General features: G+C 42.4%; 2 protein-coding genes across 2 annotated transcripts; both read left to right on the plus strand.

Annotated features, from left to right (window-relative positions):
• Positions 1-2,034: 2,034 nt before the first annotated feature.
• On the plus strand, positions 2,035-5,582 carry LOC311142903 (B9 domain-containing protein 2-like; the record flags this gene model as incomplete). Its single annotated transcript, XM_084178621.1, has 3 exons — positions 2,035-2,185; positions 2,291-2,416; positions 5,269-5,582. The coding sequence occupies 3 exons, from the start codon at positions 2,035-2,037 to the stop codon at positions 5,580-5,582; spliced, it is 591 nt and encodes a 196-aa protein (XP_084034747.1).
• Positions 5,583-7,746: 2,164 nt separating this feature from the next.
• LOC311142898 (transforming growth factor beta-1 proprotein-like) lies at positions 7,747-15,818 on the plus strand. Its single transcript, XM_084178616.1, has 8 exons — positions 7,747-7,901; positions 8,485-9,188; positions 12,348-12,617; positions 12,866-12,943; positions 13,063-13,210; positions 15,047-15,197; positions 15,359-15,469; positions 15,624-15,818. Exons 2-8 carry the CDS (start codon positions 8,849-8,851, stop codon positions 15,669-15,671), a joined length of 1,146 nt encoding a protein of 381 aa, XP_084034742.1. The 5' UTR covers positions 7,747-7,901; positions 8,485-8,848; the 3' UTR covers positions 15,672-15,818.
• Positions 15,819-16,996: the final 1,178 nt, after the last annotated feature.

Genomic DNA, 16,996 nt, shown 5'->3' on the forward strand with positions numbered 1-16,996 from the left:
ATAATTTTCATTCAAAAACATTTTCTTTCAAGAAATGATAAAAAAAAGTTTGACAAGACTGTTTGTATGCTTTTAAATGATATCAAACACAACCGTTTATCTTTTTCAGTGATGAAGACATGGATGTTTCATCGTATGTTGGGGTAGGGTGAATTTGAAAAGAGTGTAAACTGGGACAGTTTAATTCAGTTTAATCCTGATTTGTTTATTTCTTGTTCTGACAAGAGAAAATCTAAACTATTGTTACTAAACTCTTGCAGAGAAACCACATGATAAAAATCCCATCACTTAATTGGTGTGACATCGCAGAGGGGGGTAGCACAAGCTTCAAACAGGAAGCTCAACCCACGAAGCACACAGTAAAATCAGTGACAGCTTTTTTTCTGTTTTGATGTTAAGGTTATACAACTGTCATAAATAAGGCACTGTGCCAAATTGTGATGTAAATGTGCATACTATGTACTGGTGCATCAAAATATATATAAAAAGTTGCCAATATTATGTTTCAACTTTGTAATTCAGTCTTTTTTTTTGTTTATCAACCATAAATAGCTAAAGTAGGACAGCATGGAGTAGCTAAAGTGGGACAGTCTTATAGGCTTTTCCAATGGAGAAAATAGATCCAGTTTACATTAGTACTTAGGTTAGGCAGGGCTCTGGTTCTTGAAGTACTATATCTGTTTAATTTTTTCTTGTAGTAATGTTATTAGTACTGTTAATTGTACTATTATTTGAGTGAATACAGAAAAGTGGGACACTTTTTGCACTTCCGTCTTCTGTAACTTCTTCAGACATCTATCCAACATATTAGCCCAACACGTGATACAGTTCTAAAACGGTCATCCAGCTCGGAATTCCAAGTCGGAAACTGGACCTGAAGATCACTGACTTCATGATTTGACCCCCAAAAAATGTGAGTTCCCAGTTGTCTTGAAAGGACCATAAACTCAACTCCACAACATACGATGGATGGGCGGACTGCACCCCCGACAACATCGAGTCCCTGTCCGTCGATACTTGTAAAAGTTTTTATTATTTAATGCTTTCTTTGTACCAATGTTTGTCCTGTATAAATGCAAGCTTTTCTTTGGGTGCTGAAATCTGTAGTTTTTGATAAAAGTCGAGTTTTATGTGACGTCTGGTGGTGTAGTGGTGTAGATTGCAATTAAGGATGTGCATGACATAGATGTTCTCTCTACCGTCCACTACAGGCATGCAATATCCTCACATGAAGAGGTACAAAGGGACTAATCGTTCAGTGGACTGTCTGTGCCATGGCACCAGCCATGATGCCCGGGCAGTGAGGGCTTTGTATTTACTGATGGAAGGGGCCGCTGCTTCCTCTGCCATGGCTTACCTAGGTGCATGCTCTGCTAACTCTGACGTAAGGCCTCCTGACCTGCCGCCCACCACAGACTTCTCTGACCTGTACCACTCCTGCAATCAGACTGTTGACTCTCCTCACTTCCACAACTTTGACTTTAAAGGGGGCTGAAAACAGTCTTCCATTGCAATAAGGTAGTACACAATTTCCCTAGTTTCCTACAAGGTCATCCAAGCAAGGAGTACCAACATAAAAGCATTAGGTAAACACCAATTATTCATTTAAAAAAAAATGTTTATAAAGGCAAATTCCCTCTATGGACATAAATATTTGATTCCCTTGTGGAAGGAAGGGAACAGAGCTGTCAAAACCACTTGTGGATTTTGAATTCGCGCTTTTGCCGCTTTCTCTCGACGTCAGCTTCCGTAGTTTCCTGTTTGGTTGCCAAGGAAATTAGGATCATGGTGGCTTCGGCATTTTCATCTGATTGAATGCAAGCGGTAGCTGTGTTTTTGACATTATTATTTTTGTTATACAGTGATGTATTAAAACGTTAATAAAATGTGCTCGCTTGCTTGCTAGCTAACTAACAACCACATTTCAGGCCAGCTATGTTGACGAATTTATCATTTGAACCTACGAAGTTAGCTAGCCATATACAATAGCTAATTAGCTAGCTAATCCCAGCTAGCCGCTGACACTGTAAACAGATGTTCAATTCAGCCTTATTATGTGCTCTACCTGCAGGCAAAGGAGCTGCACATATACCAGTAATGGCAGAGCTGCACATTATCGGTCAGATCGTCGGGGCTAGCGGCTTCCCTCAGAACAGTCTTTTCTGCAAGTGGGGAATTCATACAGGTGTCTTTTGTTATATTCAGATTATTTTATTGAGCATTTTACTGCAACTCATCCGTTGTGATTGTGAGACTGTTTTACGACAACACGTCAATTTTGTTATTTAAGGGGGTGCATGGAGACTTCTCTCTGGCTTGAAGGAGGGGCAAACCCAAGTGGATTTGCCTCAGACAGGGTACATGGCATACTGGAGTCATCCCATTGATCTGCACTACACCACTAAAGGACTGCAAGGTAGTTAGCTAGCTTCCTGACAATTTCTAAGTAGCAGTTCATCACAGACGTAAATTGAAAGCTACATACAGTGCATTCGAAAAGTATTCAGACCCCTTGACCTTTCCCACATTTTGTTATGTAACAGCCTTATTCTAAAATGTATGAAATATTTTTTCCCCCTCATCAATCTACACACAATACCCCATAATGACGAAGCGAAAACAGGTTTTTCGAAATTTTAGCAAATGTATTCAAAATAGAAACAGATACCTTATTTACATAAGTATAGAGACCTGTTGCTATGAGACTCGAGGTCCCACAGTTGACAGTGCATGTCAGAGCCAAAACCAAGCCATGAGGTGGAAGGAATTGTCCATAGAGCTCAGAGACAGGATTGTGTCAAAGCACAGATCTGGGGAAGGGTACCAAAACATTTCTGCAGCATTGAAGGTCCCCATGAACACAGTGGCTTCATCATTCTTAAATGGAAGAAGTTTGGAACCAGCAATCGACGAAGAAGGGCCTTAGTCAGGGAGGTGACCAAGAACCCGATGGTCACTCTGACAGAGCTCCAGAGTTCCTCTGTGGAGATGGGAGAACCTTCCAAAAGAACAACCATTTCTGCAGCACTCCCCCAATCAGGCCTTTATGGTAGAGTGGCCAGACGGAAGCCACCCATCAGTAAAAGGCACATGACAGCCTTTTAATCAAATGGCTACCCGGACTATTGCATTGATCCTTTTTTGCACTGACTCTCTTACACTAACTCTATGCATGGACACTCACTGGACTCTACCCACACACATACACTGAGACTCCAACACATACACAAACACACTACATACAGTGGCTTGCAAAAGTATTCACCCCCTTGGCATTTTTCCTATTTTGTTGCCTTACAACCTGGAATTAAAAATGATTTTGGGGGGGTTTGTATCATTTCATTTACACAACATGCCTACAACTTTTAAGATGTAAAATATTTTTTCTTGTGACACAAACAAGAAATAAGACAAAAAAACAGAATACTTGAGCATGCATAACTATTCACCCCCCCCCAAAGTCAATACTTTGTAGAGCCACCTTTTGCAGCAATTACAGCTACAAGTCTCCTTGGGGTATGTCTCTATAAGCTTGGCACATCTAGCCACTGGGATTTTTGCCCATTCTTCAAGGCAAAACTGCTTCAGCTCCTTCAAGTTGGATGGGTTCCGCTGGTGGACAGCAATCTTTAAGTCATACCACAGATTCTCATTTGGATTGAGGTCTGGGCTTTGACTAGGCCATTCCAAGACATTTAAATGTTTCCCCTTAAACCACTCAAGTGTTACTTTAGCAGTATGCTTAGGGTCATTGTCCTGCTGGAAGGTGAACCTCCGTCCAGGCCCCAAATCTCTGGAAGACTGAAACAGGTTTCCCTCAAGAATTTCCCTGTATTTAGCGCCATCCATCATTCCTTCAATTCTGACCAGTTTCCCAGTCCCTGTCGATGAAAAACTTCCCCACAGCATGATGCTGTCACCACTATGCTTCACTGTGGGGATGGTGTTCTCGGGGTGATGAGAGGTGTTGGGTTTGCGCCAGACATAGCGTTTTCCTTGATGGCCAAAAAGCTCAATTTTTGTCTTATCTGACGAGAGTACCTTCTTCCATATGTTTGGGGAGTCTCCCACATGCCTTTTGGCGAACACCAAACGTGTTTGCTTATTTTTTTCTTTAAGCAATGGCTTTTTTCTGGCCACTCTTCCGTAAAGCCCAGCTCTGTGGAGTGTACAGCTTAAAGTGGTCCAATGGACAGATACTCCAATCTCCGCTGTGGCGCTTTGCAGCTCCTTCAGGGTTATCTTTGGTCACTTTGTTGCCTCTCTGATTAATGCCCTCCTTGCCTGGTCCGTGATTTTTTGTGGGCGGCCCTCTCTTGGCAGGTTTGTTGTGGTGCCATATTCTTTCCATTTTTAAATAATGGATTTAATGGTGCTCCGTGGGATGTTCAAAGTTTCTGATATTTTTTTATAACCCAAACCTGATCTGTACTTCTCCACAACTTTGTCCCTGACCTGTTTGGAGAGCTCCTTTGTCTTCATGGTGCCGCTTGCTTGGTGGTACCCCTTGCTTAGTGGTGTTGCAGACTCTGGGGCCTTTCAGAACAGGTGTATATATACTGAGATCATGTGACAGATCATGTGACACTTAGATTGCACACAGGTGGACTTTATTTAACTAATTATGTGACTTCTGAAGGTAATTAATTGCACCAGATCTTATTTAGGGGCTTCATAGCAAAGGTGGTGAATACATATGCACGCACCATTTTTCTGTTATTAATTTTTTAGAATTTTTTGAAACAAGTTATTTTTTAAATTTCACTTCACAAATTTGGACTATTTTGTGTATGCCCATTACATGAAATTCAAATATACGAAAAATGCCAAGGGGGATGAATACTTTTGCAAGGCACTGTACGCTCACACACACAAAACACACACATGCATATTGACGCCACACACACACACACACTTTCACACACACTTTCTCCACATACGCTGCTGCTACTCTGTTTATTTTCTATCCTGATTGCCTAGTCATTTTTACCCCTACCTACATGTACATATTACCTCAACTACCTCGTACCCCTGCACATTGACTCAGTACTGGTACTTCTTGTATATAGCCTCGCTATTGTTATTTATTGTGATTGTTATTCATTGTGTTACTCTTTTCTATTTTTATTTGCTCAATTTCGCACTTTTTAACTCTGCATTAATGGGCTCATAAGTAAGCATTTCACGGTAAAGTCTACACCTGTTGTATTCGGCGCATTTGACAAAATGTTATTTTATTTGACTAATTTGACTTCTCTTCCCTTGTAGGCTGGCCCAAGCTTCACCTGCAGGTTTGGCACCAGGATGCATTTGGGCGCTGTCAGCTATATGGTTATGGATATTGCCATGTGCCCTCCAGCCCAGGGCACCACCATGTACGCTGTGTGACCTGGAGACCACTGGGATCCTGGCAGGAGCAGATAGCTCAAACCTTTGTGGGTGGAGGTCCCCAGCTGCGCTCCTCAAACATCATATACAGTGGGGCGGACAGATATAGGCTGCACACGGTGGCTATGGGCACTGTAGAGCTGGAGCTAGGCATCATCATGCGACACTTTGACAGATATGGTGTAGAGAGCTGAAATGTTGAGAGATGGGACAGAGTGAAGGGTGAATGGAGAGAGGCCTGAATGGAGCACTGTATTGTTAGTAGGTGGGGAAGGTGGGGATTTTGACCATATCTGCAACGGGTACATAAAGACTGAGCAGGTCAGATTAGATATTTTGCCTTGTGAGATGCATTGATGTGGCATACATACACTATAGATACAAAAGTATGTGGACACCTCTTCAAATTAGTGGATTTGGCTATTTCAGCCAAACCCGTTGCTGACAGGTGTATAAAATCAAGCACACAGCCATCCAATCTCTATAGACAAACATCGGCAGTAGAATGGCCTTACTGAAGAGCTCAGTGACTTTCAACGTGGCACTGTCATAGGATGCCACCTTTCCGGTTCGTCAAATTTCTGCCCTGCTAGAGCTGCCCCAGTCAACTGAAAGTGCTGATATTGTGAAGTGGAAACGTCTAGGAGCAACAACGGCTCAGCCGCGAAGTGGTAGGCCACACAAGCTCACAGAACGGGACCGCTGAAGCGTGTAACGAGTAAAAAATCATCTGTCCTCGGTTGCAACACTCACTACTGAGTTCCAAATTGCCTCTGGAAGCAACATCAGCACAAGAACTGTTCGTCAGGAGCTTCATGAAATGGGTTTCCATGGCCGAGCAGCCGCACACAAGCCTAAGATCACCATGCGCAAAGCCAATTGGCGGCTGGAGTGGTGTAAAGCTCGCCGCCATTGGACTCTGGAGCAGTGGAAACACGTTATCTGGAGTGATGAATCACGCTTCACCATCTGGCAGTCCGATGGACGAATCTGGGTTTGACAGATGCCAAGAGAACGCTACCTGCCCCAATGTATAGTGTCAATTGTAAAGTTTGGTGGAGGAGGAATAATGGTCTGGGGCTGTTTTTCATGGTTCGGGCTAGGCCCCTTAGTTCCAGTGAAGGGAAATCTTAACGCTACAGCATACAATGACATTCTAGATGAATCTGTGCTTCCAACTTTGTGGAAGGCCCTTTCCTGTTTCAGCATGACAATGCCCCTGTGCACAAATCGGTGCACCTGTGCACAAAACCAGCCTTTCAACACCATCTGCCTTCCTGATTGTCAATATTTTGAGAACATTTTATATAACTGAGGTCATGTTTAAAAATGTTAACCAATGCAAACCAGATTTGAAACTGTACTTAATTTCAATTTTATATTTTTCTATGAACTTCTTGTTTTTATATAGTAGAATTATGTAAATAAATCATTACCTTGCAAGTGTCATATCTACTGACACAATTAACTCACTTTTCAACTATGTATTTTTTTCTGAATAATATGCAGTAGTTGTCAACATTTGATAGAAACACAGGGAAGAGACAAAATACACTGAATATCCCAAGCATTAGGAACACCTTCCTAATACTGAGTTTCATGGACTCTACAAGGTGTCGAAAGTGTTCCACAGGGATGCTGGCCCATGTTGACTCCAATGCTTCCCACAGTTGTGTCAAGTTTGCTGGATGGCCTTTGAGTGGTGGACCATTATTGATACACATGGGAAACTGTTGAGCGTGAAAAACCCAGCAGCGTTGCAGTTCTTGACACAAACCGGTGCGCATGACAGCTACTACCATACCCCGTTCAAAGGCACTTAAATCTTTTGTCTTGCCCATTCACACTTTGAATGGCACACATACACAATCCATGTCTCAATTGTCTCAAGGCTTAAAAATCCTTCTTTAACCGGTCTCCTCATCTTCATCTACACTGATAAAGTGGATTTAACAAGTGATCAATAAGGGATCATAGCTTTCACCTGGTCAGTCTATGTCATGGAAAGAGCAGGTGTTTTTCATGTTTTGTATACTCAGTGTATATGAACTATAAATATACTGTAGCCATGTTAGTCTATTTAGATGATACTATGGATGATGCTACGTTTTTAGCAATTGAAGGTGGATTCAATTTAGCAAATCAACCAGTTATTTAAGTTCTAACGTGTCTTGCCTTCCGGCAAAGCTAACAGAACAAGCAGCCCTGTGTTTTGAAACGGTAGAAGTTTCACAATGCTGCTCACTTCCTGGATTTAGAGCTTCATATTGTTTTAGCGCAAGAGAGGAACTAGGACAGAAAAGCAAAGGAAATGGAGAAAAAGATCAGTGGCTGATGATGGCTAGTAAAACAAACAGCACTATCAATGTCTGAACAGTAGGTTCTAATAGGAAAGATTATTGTGTACAGTGTTTTTTTCTTCTTATTTTGGTTTTAGTCTGAAATGTTTTAACTAACTGGATCTGGATATAGTAAATACTAGAGAAAGAGAAGGAGCTGTAAACTATGTGAGGGTGAGTTTGTTGTTGCTGTTAGGATGTCTCTGCTCTTTCATTTGCTGTGGTGGACCTTTGTCTTGAGTGTTCTCTGGCAAGTTTAGGATTGGAAAGTGCATCTACTGGTCTAGTGAATGACAGCATCAGTCTTGGAGAATTTGAAATGGTTAAGTAATTGAAGCTAGGCAGTAGTTTTATTTTGCTTAATGCAATATGCTGTGTGCATGTATTTATGAATAACTGGTTAAGACATTTACATTTCTCAATATTATGATTTTACACTAATGATACGCCCCTTTGCTTTGGCTTAATCTGTGAAGCAGTTTATCAGATTGGAATGGGAATTGGGTCAGCTGACTAAAACTTCTTCAGTAATGTTGTAGGAAGACTGTCACATTTGCAAAAAAAATTGCATTGGAACTGATTTTAACAAATTAAAGTTTATAGATAGTGGAGAAGAAAGTTGAGACAACTTTACAATTTCCATTGAGATTTCCCTTTATAGTTCATGATGTTACTTTCCAAATCTCACAGTTTACACAGGGTCTCCTATTTCCAGAGCTTATTTGTTTTTTTTAACTTGTGTGTATTTGGCTCCCAGGGACAGGTAGTAATGTGGTGAGTGCTGTAGTTCATTCATTCATGAATTGAGGCTGCCTCTAGGGAGCACTGAGAGTCTGTGAGGCACCATACCAGTGAGACAGTGACTCAGTCTAGGCTGAGCTCTTGTGGTGCTTCTCCGTGGTCTGACCTCGGCTCCAGAGCATGTGCCAGTTTCAGAGGAGCTCCACATGAGATCCTGAAGCCTCCTGTGTTTCAGTGAGGATTGTGACAGCAGCAGGAGAAGCGCATTGAAATCAGCTCATGCAACGGGACTCGGCGAGCTCAAACAGGACGGTAAATCCACATAATAGTCAACTCTGAAAGTCTGCTGTCTTAGACATTGTTCCTCTTTAAAGTGTGCCATGAGGGTAGAATGTTTGATGCTGGTTGCCTTATTGGTGCTGGAATATGTGTGTCGGAGTGAAGCCATGTCCACCTGTAAGTCACTGGACTTGGAGCTGGTGAAGAGGAAACGCATTGAGGCCATTCGTGGACAGATACTGAGCAAGCTGCGGCTGCCCAAGGAGCCAGAGATTGACCAGGAGGGAGACACTGAGGAGGTCCCAACCTCCCTGATGTCCATCTACAACAGCACAGTGGAGCTGAGTGAGGAGCAGGTGCACACATACATACCGCCCACTCCGGATGCAGAAGAGGAGGCATACTTTGCAAAGGAGGTCCACAAGTTCAACATGAAACAAAGTGAGTACACTTAGCACACTACCCTTGTGAGTATAACAACACTGAGCCTTTTTCTAAAATGTTTTATGAGATTAGAGGACACATTGGGAGGGATCTTAGGCCATTCCTCCATACAGAATCTTTCCAGATTCTTGATATCCTTCGTCTGCGCTTATGGACTGCCCTCTACAATTCAAACCAGTGGTTTTCATTGGAGTTCATGTCCAGAGACTGAGATGGCCATTGCAAAATGTTGGTTTTGTGGTCAATTAACAATTTATTTGTGGATTTTGATGTGTGCTTGGGGTTATTGTCTTGCTGGAAGATCCACTTGCGGCCAAGTGTCAGCCTCTTGGCAAAGGCAACCAGGTTTTTGGCTAAAATGTCCTGGTACTTGGTAAAGTTCCTGATGCCATTGTCCTTAACAAAGGCCACAGGACCAGTGGAAGCAAAATAGCCCCATAACATCAAAGATGCACCACCATATTTTACCATTGCAAGTAACAAAATAGATTTGAGTACTTGTAACAAAAAATATTTTTAGTATAAAATAATAGAATTTCCAAATGTTTGAAGCATACAATATAGCTCAGTATTTGTATGACTTAGTCTTTTTTGCTCATCTTTATCAAGGGTGCCAATAATTATGGACCTGCCTGTATACCCATGCATGCTGACTACATGCATACACTTCCTGCTGCTTACACAGGCTCTGGCTTGTCAGGTTAAAGTGGATGCTTCTCTAGCCTCACTTCAGTCAGGTATAGGCTTGTTAAATGGTTGATGTGTGTAGGGGGATCTTCAAAGGTTGATTAAGATATAAAGCCTAGCTAACCACAGGCCTTCACCATGGTAATTGAATAGCAATGCAAAAAAAAGTAAGGAGTATATGTTTTTTGTCATAATCTTTCATCAAGGCTGGCTGGCATGTACAGTTATTTTAACAGTAACATTTCATCTTAGGGCATACCATTGGAGAGGCGTGCGAGATATTTGCAGACCTGTGCCTGTTTGGCAACGCTTTTCCCAAGTTGGAAAGTATATCCGTGGACGGTTCTGATAAGGAAATTGACGTTTGCATCGCTGAGCAGTGCCCAGGAATGAATTAAGTCCAATTGTTAGATGCTACCACCCCCCTCGAAATCAAAACCAAACATGGATGTCAATGTTTGCGCGTACACGCTCCGTTCTACTTCCCGTCTGCAGCAGCATGTTGCCCAATAGTCTGATTATCTAGACAAATGTGTGAAACACACCGGTGTGTGTGCTAAGCTAGACACAACATGGAATCCATGTTTGTTTTGATTTAGAGAGAGGGGGGGGGGGGGGACGACATCTAACAATTGGATGTAATTATTTCCTGGGCACCTCTCAGTGACGCAAACAACGAGTTCCTTATCAGAACCGTCAACCGATTTCTGATATACTCTCCGATGAGGGAAAAGTGTAGCCAAACAGGCACAGGTACGGGTCGGCAAATATCTCGCAAGGTGGCTAAATGTTATACAGCTACACTCTGGTCTAGGAAATGGACTAGCTTCCATCTTGAACTGTAAAGGAGTGAAATAATGTTAGACCATATTGTCACCTAGAATGTGGAGGGTGAGACAGATGGATGGGGCAAGGGAGGTTTCCTCTGACTGATTACCGTGTGCTTATCTGAACAGCTGGCAGGAAGGAACACTTCAGGATACATGCTGTTAAATGACTCAAGTCGTGCCCTTGAAAATAAAGTGGCTTCTATCCCTGTATACCATGAAGCATCTGTCAAACTTTTCACCACACTGGATTGAGCGATGCAGATAGGGTTAGCAGGCAAATGATTAAGCAAAGCAAAGCAAGGCTATTTCAACCTTGTCTTATGTTGTAAATAGGATGAATTTGAAATAGTGCTGTAGTTTCTGACTGAGCAAACTGCAGTTGGTGGAACATTTTTAGGATGTAAATGTGTATAATTATGTCCTTTAGATAAGGTTGTTGACTGGAAATGGGTGTTTCTTCCATTGGTTTACTGAACTGACTGCAATTGCCCTGTCTGCTGTGTTTAAAACCACGGCCTGCCTCAACCTTTTACCTCCCTACCATATGTTTCCTTCCCTTTGCTGGATCCTTCCCCTTTTTCTGTCTAAAAGACAGTATAAATCTCTGCAGTATAAACTTGTTGTCCAGGCAGTCACTCTGAGCAGGTTAGGTTTGCCCCAGAAGCTCTCAGGATCGTGACCTCAGATTAGCTCCTTTTTTATGCTGCTGGTTTAGTGTAATGCTATGTGGCGATGCAGCATGGTTTGCTCTTGAGAACCCAAGGTGGCATTCTGCCTTATCCCTAGAGTTCTCAGGCGTAAGTATCGCCAAGAGGCTGGGACCATGTGAACTACAATCCCCACACTCTGTTTTAATGTTTAGAAACGTTAATAATCCTCGCTTGCGATAAGGTTTTGGAAACATAAAGCCCTCTCCTGTCACATCAAAATAATGTCACAAATCAAAATATACACTTACTGTACACTGTTTTAACCAGTTGCAGCGGACATTATTATTCAGTTATAACACTTTTCTGGCTTCCTTGTTTCGTTACACACAGGTATTCAGAGCACTCCAAATAGCTGATTAGCACAGGTGGTCGCCTCTGTTTCCTGTCTGTCTTCCGTAAACAACCGCTGTAACATGGAAATATGTCTGTTTGGGAACCTTATAAAGGTTCTAGTAATTTAACCTTTTGTTTTTAGAAAATTATTTCCTTATGTTTCCAAAACTGTACTTCAAGCGATGCGCGTTAATGTTCAGACCGAGCATCGGGGCTCTTAACAAACCCCCCCGGACAGAAGATACCTTTGTGAATAGATGCTAGAGGAGTTATCTAGCGTCTATGAATAGACTACAGCATGGTATGATCTGCCCCCCAGAGCAGGCTCACTTCCTCAGCGGCCCTTCCAATGTGTAATTATTGTTACAGACTCACAGGGGTAATTTGGCTCCAGTGGATAGTATTTGAGGCAAAGCCAAACCTGAAACTTCATTCGCCTCTCCCTGATAGTGTCTTTATATAACAAAATCTATCCACAATAGTTTTATTACTGGTACTATGGTAAAATGCTTTCTCTATGCCCTCTATGGCACTGACAGGTCCAGTAGTAGAAATAACTAACAATCACTAGGAGACTGACTCTCCTTCTTTTCCAGGTGAGAACACCAGTAAGCACCAGATGCTCTTCAACATGTCAGAGATGCGGTCAGTATTGGGGACTGATCGACTGCTCTCTCAAGCTGAGCTCCGTCTCCTCATCAAGAACCGTGGCATGTCCGACAGCAGCGAGCAGAGGCTGGAACTCTACAGAGGCGTTGAAGATGAGGCACGTTACCTGAAGTCCCATTTTGTCTCCAAGGAATGGGCCAATCGCTGGGTGTCCTTTGATGTTACAGAGACTCTGAGGGAGTGGCTGCAAGGGGCTAGTAAGTTACAATTTCCTTTAGGGTTGTAATTATAATTGCATAACACAAATAGTATGTTGAAACACTGACAATCATATCCTGTTACAAATCTGTGTCTGATTGAAGTGGCACTACAAAGAAGGCCCATAGCAAAGCATGTGTAAGAACTGTTCAACATAATTTTACACCTAAAACAGCAGACCTATTCCTTCAGGTTTAAAAATAAGTTTGATACACCATTATATTTTGATTTTTACAACATTTTCCAGGAGAGGAGCAAGGATTCCAATTGAAGTTGCCTTGTGATTGTGGGAAACAAATGGAAGAATTCCTCTTCGAAATATCAGGTATTTGCAGTCTACTAGCTATTTTCACTATATTGAAATCAACTCAAGCCATACGTTTTCTGACTAGCCTCCACTGTGAATCTCTTTACTGACAGATGTGTCAATGTTTTATACAATAGGGATGTTCAAGCGAAGGGGAGATAAAGAAACTCTCTTCACGAACATGCCAAAGCCTCACATTTTACTGATGTCACTTCCTGTGGAACGCCACAGCCAGCTTAGCTCTCGGAAGAAAAGACAAACCACTACTGAAGAGATCTGCTCAGAGTGAGACTATCCTTTATTCCACCGGCCCAAGAGAACGTTTATAACTATCAATTGATGTCTCTTAAATGTGTACTAATAAAGTTAATCTCTTTTAGCTGATTGATATACTGTAGGCCTACTTAGACGCCTTGTTAACGCACTGTTTGTAAGAGATACAGTGAGGGAAAAAAGTATTTGATCCCCTGCTGATTTTGTAAGTTTGCCCACTGACAAAGAAATGATCAGTCTATAATTTTAATGGTAGGTTTGTTTGAACAGTGAGAGACAGAATAACAACAAAAAATCCAGAAAAACGCATGTCAAACATTATATAAATTGATTTGCATTTTAATGAGGGAAATAAGTATTTGACCCCCTCTCAATCAGAAAGATTTCTGGCTCCCAGGTGTCTTTTATACAGGTAACGAGCTGAGATTAGGAGCACACTCGTAAAGGGAGTGCTCCTAATCTCAGTTTGTTACCTGTATAAAAGACACCTGTCCACAGAAGCAATCAATCAATCAGATTCCAAACTCTCCACCATGGCCAAGAAAAAAGAGTTCTCCAAGGATGTCAGGGACAAGATTGTAGACCTACACAAGGTTGGAATGGGCTACAAGACCATCGCCAAGCAGCTTGGTGAGAAGGTGACAACAGTTGGTGCGATTATTCGCAAATGGAAGAAACACAAAATAACTGTCAATCTCCCTCAGCCTGGAGCTCCATGCAAGATCTCACCTCGTGGAGTTGCAATGATCATGAGAACGGTGAGGAATCAGCCCAGAACTACACGGGAGGATCTTGTCAATGATCTCAAGGCAGCTGGGACCATAGTCACCAAGAAAACAATTGGTAACACACTACGCCGTGAAGGACTGAAATCCTGCAGCGCCCGCAAGGTCCCCCTGCTCAAGAAAGCACATATACAGGGCCGTCTGAAGTTTGCCAATGAACATCTGAATGATTCAGAGTAGAACTGGGTGAAAGTGTTGTGGTCAGATGAGACCAAAATCGAGCTCTTTGGCATCAACTCAACTCGCCGTGTTTGGAGGAGGAGGAATGCTGCCTATGACCCCAAGAACACCATCCCCACCGTCAAACATGGAGGTGGAAACATTATGCTTTGGGGGTGTTTTTCTGCTAAGGGGACAGGACAACTTCACCGCATCAATGGGACGATGGACAGGGCCATGTACCGTCAAATCTTGGGTGAGAACCTCCTTCCCTCAGCCAGGGCATTGAAAATGGGTCGTGGATGGGTATTCCAGCATGACAATGACCCAAAACACACGGCCAAGGCAACAAAGGAGTGGTCTCCAGACCTTAATCCCATAGAACATCTGTGGAGGGAGCTGAACGTCAGCCTCAAAACCTTAATGACTTGGAGAAGATCTGCAAAGAGGAGTCGAACAAAATCCCTCCTGAGATGTGTGCAAACCAGGTGGCCAACTACAAGAAACGTCTGACCTCTGTGATTGCCAACAAGGGTTTTGCCACCAAGTACTAAGTCATGTTTTGCACAGGGTTTTGCACACTCCCTTTAAGAGTGTGCTCCTAATCTCTGCTCGTTACCTGTATAAAAGACACCTGGGAGCCAGAAATCGTTCTGATTGAGAGGGGATCAAATACTTATTTCCCTCATTAAAATGCAAATCAATTTATAACATTTTTGACATGCGTTTTTCTGGATTTTTTTGTTGTTATTCTGTCTCTCACTGTTCAAATAAACCTACCATTAAAATGATAGACTGATCATGTCTTTGTCAGTGGGCAAACGTACAAAATCAGCAGGGGATCAAATACTTTCTTCCCTCACTGTAAGATGTATAACTCACAGGTGTGTGTGTGTACCCCCAGCAATTCAGAGAGTTGCTGTGTGCGAAGGCTTTACATTGACTTCCGTAAGGACCTGGGCTGGAAGTGGATCCATGAACCCACTGGCTACTTTGCTAACTACTGCATGGGCCCCTGCACCTATATATGGAACACAGAGAACAAGTACTCCCAGGTAATGCTACCAGTCATGTACCTGTAAGCCTCTCTATTGTTTACTGTCTATAAAGGATCTGTACAGTTGGGGCTTTCAGTAATGACACTGTATTGCCACGGGGTGAGATTGAGACTATATTCAATGAGATATCTAGTAACCTTTTGTTTACCTAACCACAGGTACTGGCTCTGTATAAGCACCACAATCCTGGAGCCTCTGCCCAACCCTGCTGTGTTCCACAGGTCTTGGAGCCCCTACCCATTCTCTACTATGTGGGTAGACAACACAAGGTCAGTGAATGCTGTATTGATAGAAGTATCAGATCAAACTCTTATAACATCCTCACTGAATTGAAATCATAGTAAACAAAGCTGCTTGGTTTAAATGTTTCTTAACAATGTCTATCCACTGAATGTACACTTTTTTTCTTCTTTTTTTGCACAGGTGGAGCAGTTGTCCAATATGATTGTTAAGTCCTGCAAGTGTAGCTAGAATTACATATATCTCCATTTTCTTATTCATCGTATTTCCTTGTACTCATGGAGATACAAAAAGTGGATGAGCGGTCCTAGGGAAAAATCTGGATGTAGTCAAGACATAATTTCCAAAGGTTCATAATATTATTTGACATGTTTCCTAGCAGAGGATTTCCCTATTCAATGATTTGTGGATGTTTTTATTTTATTTTATATATATATATATATATATATATATATATATATATATATATATATATATATATATATATATATATATAGTGGTTTATGAAGTTCTTTAAATAGTTCTTTAGATTTTCCAATGTCCTGGGTGTGTCAATAGTCTTGTCTTATTGTCATTGTGTTTCAGTATTTACAGTGCATTCGGAAAGTATTGAGACACCCTCCCTTTTTCCACATTTTGTTACGTTACAGCCTTATTCTGAAATTGATTAAATTATTATTTTTCCTCATCAATCTACACACAATACCTGTAAAGAAAAAGGCCGTCCCGCTCCTCTCCACTCTACCTAACTTCCCCTCACAGTCCCTTCAGTTTCCCTTAAATCCCGTTAGTTTGGCTGCTCAGCCTACCTAAGTTATCCCTCACCCATCATAGCCCTGCCATTCCCAACCAATCAGAGTGCTTGGAAAGGGGCATCTGGACACTGCACCCACCCACTCAGGTCAGAACGTTATTGTGGTAAATTCAATTGATTGGACATGATTTGGAAAGGCACACACCTGTCTATATAAGGTCCCACAGTTGACAGTGCATGTCAGAGCAAAAACCAAGCCATGAGGTCGAAGAAATTGTCCGTAGAACTCCGAGACAGGATTGTGTCGAGGCACAGATCTGGGGAAGGGTACCAAAAAATGTCTGCAGCATTGAAGGTCCCCAAGAACACAGTGGCCTCCATCATTCTTAAATGGAAGATGTTTGGAACGTCCAAGATTCTTCCTAGAGCTGTCCGCCCGGCCAAACTGAGTAATCGGGGGAGAAGGGCCTTGATCAGGGAGGTGACCAATAACCTGATGGTCACTCTGACAGAGCGATAGAGTTCCTCTGTGGAGATGGGAGAACCTTCCAGAAGGACAACCATCTCTGCAGCACTCCACTAGTCAGGCCTTTATGGTAGAGTGGCCAGACAGAAGCCACTCCTCAGTAAAAGGCACATGACAGCCCGCTTGGAGTTTGCCAAAAGGCACCTAAAGGACTCTCAGACCATGAGAAACAAGATTCTCTGATGAAACCAAGATTGAACTCTTTGGCCTGAATGCCAAGCATCACTTCTGGAGGAAACCTGGCACCATCAATACGGTGAAGCATGGGGATGACAG

This window comes from Coregonus lavaretus (assembly GCF_964263955.1).
Source record: "Coregonus lavaretus genome assembly, chromosome: 15".
Classification (NCBI taxonomy): domain Eukaryota; kingdom Metazoa; phylum Chordata; class Actinopteri; order Salmoniformes; family Salmonidae; genus Coregonus; species Coregonus lavaretus.